This window comes from Etheostoma spectabile, chromosome 15, assembly GCF_008692095.1.
Source record: "Etheostoma spectabile isolate EspeVRDwgs_2016 chromosome 15, UIUC_Espe_1.0, whole genome shotgun sequence".
NCBI classification, from domain to species: Eukaryota; Metazoa; Chordata; class Actinopteri; order Perciformes; family Percidae; genus Etheostoma; species Etheostoma spectabile.
This window is the reverse complement of record NC_045747.1, coordinates 34,292,291-34,300,244: the sequence shown is the minus strand read 5'-3', so window position 1 is coordinate 34,300,244 and position 7,954 is coordinate 34,292,291. Positions and strand designations below refer to the sequence as shown.

At 32.7% G+C, this 7,954-nt stretch overlaps 1 protein-coding gene across 1 annotated transcript in view; it reads left to right on the top strand.

Annotated features, from left to right (window-relative positions):
- rrn3 (RRN3 homolog, RNA polymerase I transcription factor) overlaps positions 1-7,954 on the top strand; it is a 28,398-nt gene that overhangs the window by 17,183 nt on the left and 3,261 nt on the right. The window contains exon 15 of the mRNA XM_032536437.1: positions 7,805-7,954. This exon is cut by the window's right edge and continues 1 nt beyond it. Coding sequence (XP_032392328.1) covers positions 7,805-7,954 — 150 coding nt within the window. The remainder of the gene's footprint in view (positions 1-7,804) is intronic.

Below are 7,954 nucleotides of genomic sequence, written 5' to 3'. Positions count from 1 at the left end.
ATTGGTTGAATTTTGTTGTTTGTTTTTGTGTGTTTTTGTGTTGTGTTGTTGTGTGAGGATTTTGTTGATTTTTGTTGATGTTTTGTTGTGATTTTTTTTTTTTTTTTTTTTTTTTTATTCTGTTGTTTTTGTGTGTTTGATGTTGATGGTGTGTGGTGATTTATTTGGTGATTTGTGTGTTGTTCGTTTGATGTGATGTTGAATTTGTGTTTTATGATTTTTGATTGTTTGTTGTTTGCTTGTTTTGTTGATGTGTTTTGTGTTTTGTTTGTTGTTTTGTAATGTGTTGTTTGTTGTTGTATGTTTTTTTTTTTTGTTTGAATTGTGGATGCTGATTTGTTTTTGTTGTTGGGTTGTGGTTTGTGTGGTTGGTTTGTGTGTGTTTTGTTTTGTGTGGTGTTTTGATTGTGATGATGGTTGGTGTTGTGTTTTGTTGTTGTGTTGTGTTGATGTGTTGATTGTGTTGTGTGCAATTTGTTTTTTTTGTGAAACTTGTGTTGTTTGTTGTTTTTTTTGTGTTGTTTTTGTGACATGTTGTTTTTTGTTTGTTTGTTTGTTTTTTTGATGTGTTGTGTGTGTGTTTGCTTTTTTGTTTGTTGTTGTTTTGATGTGTTTGTGATTGTTTTGTGTGATTGTGTTGTTGTGTTTGTGATTGTGTTGTTGTTGTGTTGTTGATTGTTGTTTTTGTTGTGTGTTGTTTTGTGTGATGGGTGATGATTGTTTTGTGTTTGTGAATGATTTGTGTGTGTTTGTGTTTTTTTGTGTTGTCGTTGTGTGTTGATTTGATGTGTTGTTGATGTGTGAATGTTGGTGTGTGTTTGATGTTGTTGTGTGAGTGTGTGTGTGATTGTGTTTGTGTGATTGTGTTTGTTGTTTTTTGGGTGTTGTGTTGTGTGATGTGTTGGGGATTTTTGTTGTGCTTTTTGTTTTTTGTGTGATGTTTGTTTTGATGTTTGTGATGATTTTGAATTTTTTGTTGTTGTTGTGATTGTTTTGTGTGATTTGTGTTTTTTTTGTTTTGATTGATTGATTTTTGATTGTTTTCTGTTTGAGGAGGGTTTGTTGTTTGTGTGGTTTGTGTGTGCTTGTGTGTGTTTTTGTTTGTGTGTGTTGTGTGTGTGTTTTTTGATGTGTTTGTGTGTGATTGTGTTGTTGTTTTTGTTTTGTTTGTTGTTGTGTGTGATGTTTTTTTGTGTGTTGTGGAATGTGTGATTTTTTTTTGTGGTTTGGTTGTTGTTGTGATCGTTTTGTTTGATTGTGTGTTGATTTGTTTTGTTTTTTTTTTTGTGTGTGTGTTTGTGTGATTGTGTGATTGTTGTTTGTGAATTTGGATGTTGTGTGATATGTGTGTTTTGCTTGTGTGGTTGTTTTTGTTTGTGTTTGTGATTGTTTTTGATTTTGATTTGTTTTTGTTGTTGTGATTTTGTTTTGTGTTTTGTTTTTTTTTTTGTGTTTTTTTTGTGTGTGGTGTTGTGTGTGTGTTGATTTGATTTTTTTTGATTGTGATGTTGTGTGATTGTTGGTTGTTTTTGTTTGTGTTTTGTGTGTTTTTGTTGGTTTTGTTTGTGTTTGTGATGTTGTTTGTTGTTTTTTGTTGTTTTTTTTTGTGTGAATTTGTGTTTTTTTGTTTTGATGGTGTGATGTTTTTTTTTGTTTGTTGTTTTGTGTGTGTTGTTTTTGATTGTGTGTGATGATTTGTTTTTGTGTGTTTTTTGTTGTTGTTGGTTGTTTTGATTTTTGTTGTGGTGATGATTTGTTGTGTGGATTTTTGAAGTTGTTTGTGTTTTGATTTGAGTGTTTTGTGTTGTGTTTGTTTTTGTGATGATGTGTGTTGTGTGATGTTTTTTTTGTTGTGTGTTGTTGTGTGTTTGTTGTTGTTGAATGTGTTTTTGTTTTGTTTGATTGGCTGAATGTGTTGATTGTGTTTTTTGTGATTTGTTGTTGTTGGACTTTTTTTGGTGTTGTGTTTGTTTGTGTGTTTTTGTTTTGATTTTGATGATGTGTTTGTTTTGGGTTTTTTGTTTTTTTTGTTTGTGTTTGTTTTTTTTTTGTTGTTGTGTGATTTTTTTTTTGTTTGTTTGTTTGTTTTTTTGATGTTTGGTTTTTTGATGTTTTTGTTTGTTTTGAATGTTGATGATTTTGTGGATTTTGTTTGTTTGTTGTTTGTGTGTGTGTTTTTGTTGTGTTGTGTTGTTTTGTGTGTTTTGTGAATGATGTTGTTGTTGTTGTTTTTTGTTTTGTTTGATTTGTTTTGTGTTGATGTTTGTGTTGTTTTTTTGTGTGTGTTTGGGTTGTTGTTGTTTGTTTTTGTTGTTTGTGTTGTTGTGTGTGTTTGTTTGTTGTGATTTGTTTTGCTGGTTGTGTGTGTTTGTGGTGGGATGATGTTTGTTGTTTTTTTGATGATTTTGTTTTTTTGTTTTTTGTTTGGTTGTGTTTTTGTGTGTTGTTGTTTGGATGTGTGACTTTTGTTTTTTGGTGTGTTGTTTGGGTTTGTGTTGTTTTGTTTTGTTGATTTTTGTGTGTTTGTGTGTGTTTTTGTTGTGTTTTGTGTGGATGTTTGGACTTTTTTTGGTTGTGTGTGTGTGTTGATTTTTTTTGATGTTGTGTGTGTTTTTGTTTGTGATGTGTTTGTTATTGTGTTTTGATTTTGTTTGTGATTTGAATTGTTTTGTTTGTTTGTTTTGTTGGGTTTGTGTTGATTTTGATTGTGTTTTGTTGTGTTTGTGTTGATGTGTTTTGTTTTGTTGTGGATTGTGTGTTTGTTTTTTGGGTGTTGTTTGTTGATGTGATGTTTTGTGTTTGGTTTTTTTGTGTTGTGCTTGTTTTTTGTTGTGTTGTTGTTGTGTGGTGTGTTGTGTGTGTTGTTGTGTTTGTGATGTTTTGTGATGTGTTGCTGTGTGTTGTTTTTTGTTGTTTGTTTGTTGTTTGGATGTTGTTTTTTTGGTTGATTTTTGATTGATTTTGTTGTTTTGCTGGTGTGATTGCTTGTTGATTTTGTTTTGTTGATTGTGTGTTGTTTTGATTTGTGATTTGTGTTGTTGTTTTTTGGTGGATTGTTGTTGTGTTGTTTTTTTTGTTGTTTGTTGTTGGTGATTTGTTGATTTGTGCTTTGTGTGATTTGTGTTGTATGTATGTGTGTTGTGTGTTGTTGTGATGTGTTTTGTTGTTTGTTGTGTGTGTGATGTGTGGTGTTGTTTTTTTTTGTTTTTTTTGTGTGCTGTGTGTGTTTTTTGACTTTTTGTGTTGTGTGTGATGTGACTGTGGTGATTGCTTGTTGTTTTGGGTTTTTGTTGTTGTTGAGGTGGTTGTGTTTTGATGTTTTGTTCTTTTGTTGTGTGTTGTGATTTTTTTTGGTTGTGTGGTGTGGTGTGTTGTTGTTTGTGGTGTGTGTGTTGTGTGATGGTGTTGGTTGTTTTTTTTTTTGTTGTTTTTTTTTGTTGTTGTGGTGTGTGATGAATTGTTTTTTGATGTTGGTGATTTGTTTTTGGTTGTTGTTGATGTGCTGATGTGTTTTTGTTTGTGTTTCGTGTGTTGTTGTTGTTGTTGTGGTTTGTGTGTTGTTGTTTGTGTTTGTGTGTTTTGTTGTTGTGATTTTTTGATTTGTGTGTTGGGTTTTTTGGTTGTGGTTTTTGTGTGTGTTGTTTTTTGTGTGTTGCATGATTTTTGTTTGTTGATTGTGTGTGTTTGTGTGTTGTGTGTTTGTTGCATTGTGTTTTTTTTGTGTTTTGTGTTGTTTTTTGGATTGAATTGTTTTTTGTTTGATTGTGTGTGTGTTTGTGACTGTTGAATTTGTGTTGTTGAGTGTTTGTTGTGGTGTGGGTGGTGTTTGTTTTGTTATGTGTTTTGTGTGTGATGTGTGTTTTTTTTTTGTGTTGTTTTTTGTGTGATGTTTTTTTGTTGAATTTGTTGTGTGTGTTTGTTTTGTGTGTTGTGGTGTTTTGTGTTGTTGCTGTTGTGGTGTGTGGATTGTTTGATTGTTGGTGAGTTGTTTTTTTTTGTGTTTTTTGTGATTTTGATGATTTTTGTTTGTTTTTTGTGTTGTGTGTTTTTTTGTGTTGATTTGTTGTGTGTGTGTGATGTGTGATGGTTTTGTTGTTTTGATTTGTGTGTTTGCAATGTTTTGTGTGTTGTTGGGTGGTTTTGTGTTGTTTGTGTGTTTTTGGTTGATTTGTGTTTGAAATGATTTTTGTGTGTGATGTTTTGTGTGATGTTGTGTGTTTGATTGTGGTGTGTTGAATTTTTTTTGTGGTTGTGTTTGAGTGATGGTTTTTTTTTTTTGTTGATTTTTGAATTTGATGGATTTGTGTTTTGATTTTTGTTGTGTGTTTTGTTTTGTGATGATTTGTTGTGTGATTTTTGATTGTGTTGTGTTTTGTTCGTTTGTTTGTTTGTTGTGTTTTGTGATTTTTTTGTTTTTTGTTGTGTGTTGTTTTGTGTTGTTTTGTTGTGATTGTTGTTTTTGTTCGATGGATTTTTGTGTGTGTTTTTGTTTGTGTGTTGTGGTTTGTGTTGGGTTGTTTTGTTGTGTTTGTTTGTTGGTTTGTTTTGTTGTGTTTGATTGTTTGGTTTTGTTTGTTTGAATGTGTTTTTTGTGTTTGTGTTTGTTGTTTGTTGTGTGTGTTTGTGTTGTGTGTGATGATGTTTTGTTGTTGTGTTGTGTGTGATTGTGTTTTGTTGTTGTGATGTTTTTTTTTTTGTTTTTTGATTTGTTTGTTGTTGTGTTTTGTGTTTTGTGATTTGTGTGTTTTGTTTGTTTTGTTTGATTTTGGTGTTTGTGTGTGATTTTGTTTTGTGTGTTTGTGTTTGATGTGTGTGTTGTGTGTTGTGTGTTTGTGTGTTTGTTGTGTTGTTGTGTTTGTGTGGTGTGTGTGGGTGTGGTGCTTTGTTGTGGGTTTGTTTGTTGATGTGTGATTTTGATGATTGTGTTTTTGTTTGTGTTTTGTGATTGTTGGGTGTGTGATTTTTGATTGGTGTTTTTTTTTTTTTTTGCATGGATGATTTGTGTGTTTGCTTTTTGTTTTTGTGTTTTGTTGTGTTGGTTTGTTTTGGTTGTTTGTGTTTTGTTTTTGTTTTTTGAATGTGTTGTTGCTGATTGTTGCTTGTTTTGTGTGTTTGTTGTTGTTGTTGTTGTTTGTGTGTGTGTTGTGTGATGTGTTGTTTGATGTTTTTGTTTGTTGGTTGTGATGTTGGGATTGTTTTGTTTGTTTGTTTTGTTTGTGTTGAATTTGGTGTGATTTGTGTTTTTGTTTTGATTGTTTGTGTGATTTGTGTTGATGTTGTTGTGTTTTGTTTGATGTTGTTTTTGGTTGTGTGTTTGTTGTGTTTGTTGTTTTGTTTGTTTGGTTTTGTGTTTTTTGGGTTTGTTGTTGTGTTGTTTTTTGTGTTTTTGTTGTTTTGTTTTGTTTGTTTGTGTGTGTGTTTTTTTTTGTGTTGTGTTTGATTGTGATTGATGAATTTTGATGTTTGATTGTTGATTTGTGTGTTTTTTTTTTTTTGTGCTTGTTGTTTTGTTTGTGTGTGGGTTTGGTGTTGTGTTTGTGTTTTGTTTGTTTTTTGTGTGATGTGTTTGTTGTTTGGGTTTGTTTGAATGTGTGTGTTGTGTTGTTGTTGTTGTTTTGTGTGTGTGTGTTTGTTGTGTTTTGTGTGTGTTTGTTTTTGGTGTGTTGTTTGTTTGTGTTGATGTGATTTGTTGTTTTGTTTGTTTTGATTGTGTTGATGTTGTTTTGTTTGATGTGTTTGTGTGTGTGTGTGTGTGATGTGGTTGATTTGTTTGTTTGTTTGATTTGGTTTTTTGTTTGATTTGTGGTGTGATTTTGTGTGGTGTGACTGTGTTGTGTTGTGATTGTTTGTGTTTTTTTGATTGAATTGATTGTGTGTTTTTTGTTTGTGTTGTGTTGTAGTGGAATTGTGGTTGTGAATTGTTGTTTTGGGGTGTGTGTTTTGTGTTGTTTTGGTGGTTTGTGTGTGTGTTGTGATTGTTGGGGGATTGTTTTGATGTTTTGTGGTTTTTTTTTGTTGTGTTTTGTTTGTTGTTTGTGTGGTGTGATTGATGTGATTGTGATGTTGTTTTTTTTTTGTGTGTGTTTTGTGATTTGTTGGTGTTTTTGTTTTGGTGATTTTTGATGTTTTTTGATTTTTTTTGTGTTTTGTTGTGTTTTGATGTGTTTGTTGAATGTGTTGATTGTGTTTGGTTTTTTTTGTTGTTGTTGTGTGGTGTGTTTGTTTGTGTGTGTGTTTGTGGTGTTTGTTTGATGTTGGTTGGTTGTTGTTGTGTGTGTTGTGCTGTGTTTTGTGTGTTTTTGTGTTGTGTTGTGTGTGTTTGATTGTTTTGTGTTTTTGTGATTGATGATTTGGTGTGTGTGATTGTTGTGTGTTGTTGTTGTGATGTTTTGTGTGTGTTTTTGTTTTGGAAATTTTGTTTGTTGGGTGTGTGTGTTGTGTGTTTGATTGTTGTTGTTGTTGTGGAATGTTGTTTGTGTGATTGTTTGTTTGTTTGTGTTGTGTTTTGATGTTGTGTGTGTGTTGATGTTTTGTTGTGATTTTGTTTGTTTGTTGTGGTGTGTGTTTTTTGTTTGGGTGTGTGTTTTTGTGATTGTTTGTGTTGTGATGAATTGATTTGTTGGTTGTTTGTTTTGGATTTGTTGTGTTTGTTTTTGTGATGTGTTGTTTTTGTTGATGGTATTGTTTGTTTGTTGTTGTTTTTGATGTGTGTGTTTGGTGATGTTTTGTGTTGTGTTGGATTTTTTGTTTGTGCTGATGTGTGTGATTTTTGTGTGTTGTTTTTATTTGTTTGTTTTTTGATGTTGTTGATGTGTGTTGAGTGATTTTTTTTTTTTGGTGATTTTGTTGGTTGGTGTGGAATTGTTTGGGTTTTTGTGATTGTGGGATGTGTGTGGTTTGATTGTTGTGTGTGGATTTGTGTTGTTTGTGTGTGGTTGTTTTGTTTGTGTGTTTGTGATTTGTTTGTTGGGATGTTTTTGGTTGGTGATGTTGATGTTTGTGATTGTGATGGTGTTGTTGTGTTGTTTTTGTGTGTGGATGTGTGTGTTTTTGTGATGTGTTTTTGATGATGATGTTTGTGTTTTTTTTGTGCTTTTGTTGTGTTTTTGTTGTGTTTTTGTGTGTGTTGTTTTTGTGTTTTGTTTTTTTTGTTGTGATTGTGTATGTGTGTTGTTTTTTGATGTGTGGTTTTGTTTGTGGTGATTTTTTTTTTTGTTGTACGATTGTTGTTTGTTGGTTTTTGTTGTGTTTGTGCTTTGTGTGTGTGGTGTTGTTGTATGTGTGTGTTGTGATTTGTTGATTTGTTTTTGTGAGTTGTGATTGTTTTTGTTGGATTGTGATTGTGTTTGTTTTTTTTTGTGTTCGATGCTTTTGTTGTGGTTTGTTTGTGTGTGGTGTGTTGTTTGGTGTTTGTGTTTTTTGTTTTGTGTTTTTGTGATTTTTTTTTGTTGTGATTTTGTGTTTTTTTTTTGTTTTTTTTGTTGTGTTGTTGTGTTGTTGTATTGTTGATTGTTGTGTTATGTTGTCGTGTTGTTGATTGTTGTGTTGTGTTGTCGTGTTGTGTGGTTGTGTTGTTGATTGTTATGTTGTCGTGTTGTTGATTGTTGTGTTGTTGATTGTTGTGTTGTGTTGTCGTGTTGATTGTTGTGTTATGTTGTCGTGTTGTTGATTGTTGTGTTGTCGTGTTGTTGATTGTTGTGTCGTGTTGTCGTGTTGTGGTGTTGTTGATTGTTGTGTTGTGGTGTTGTTGATTGTTGTGTTGTGTTGTGGTGTTGTTGATTGTTGTGTTGTATTGTCGTGCTGCAGGACGTACCAGGTGGTGTTCTGCTACACCATCATAGAGAGGAACAACCGCCACGTGCTGCCGGTGGTCCGCAGCTCCGGCGGGGGGGACCGGGTGACCACCAACACCAACCCCCTGGACAGCTTCTTCCCCTTCGACCCCTACCTGCTC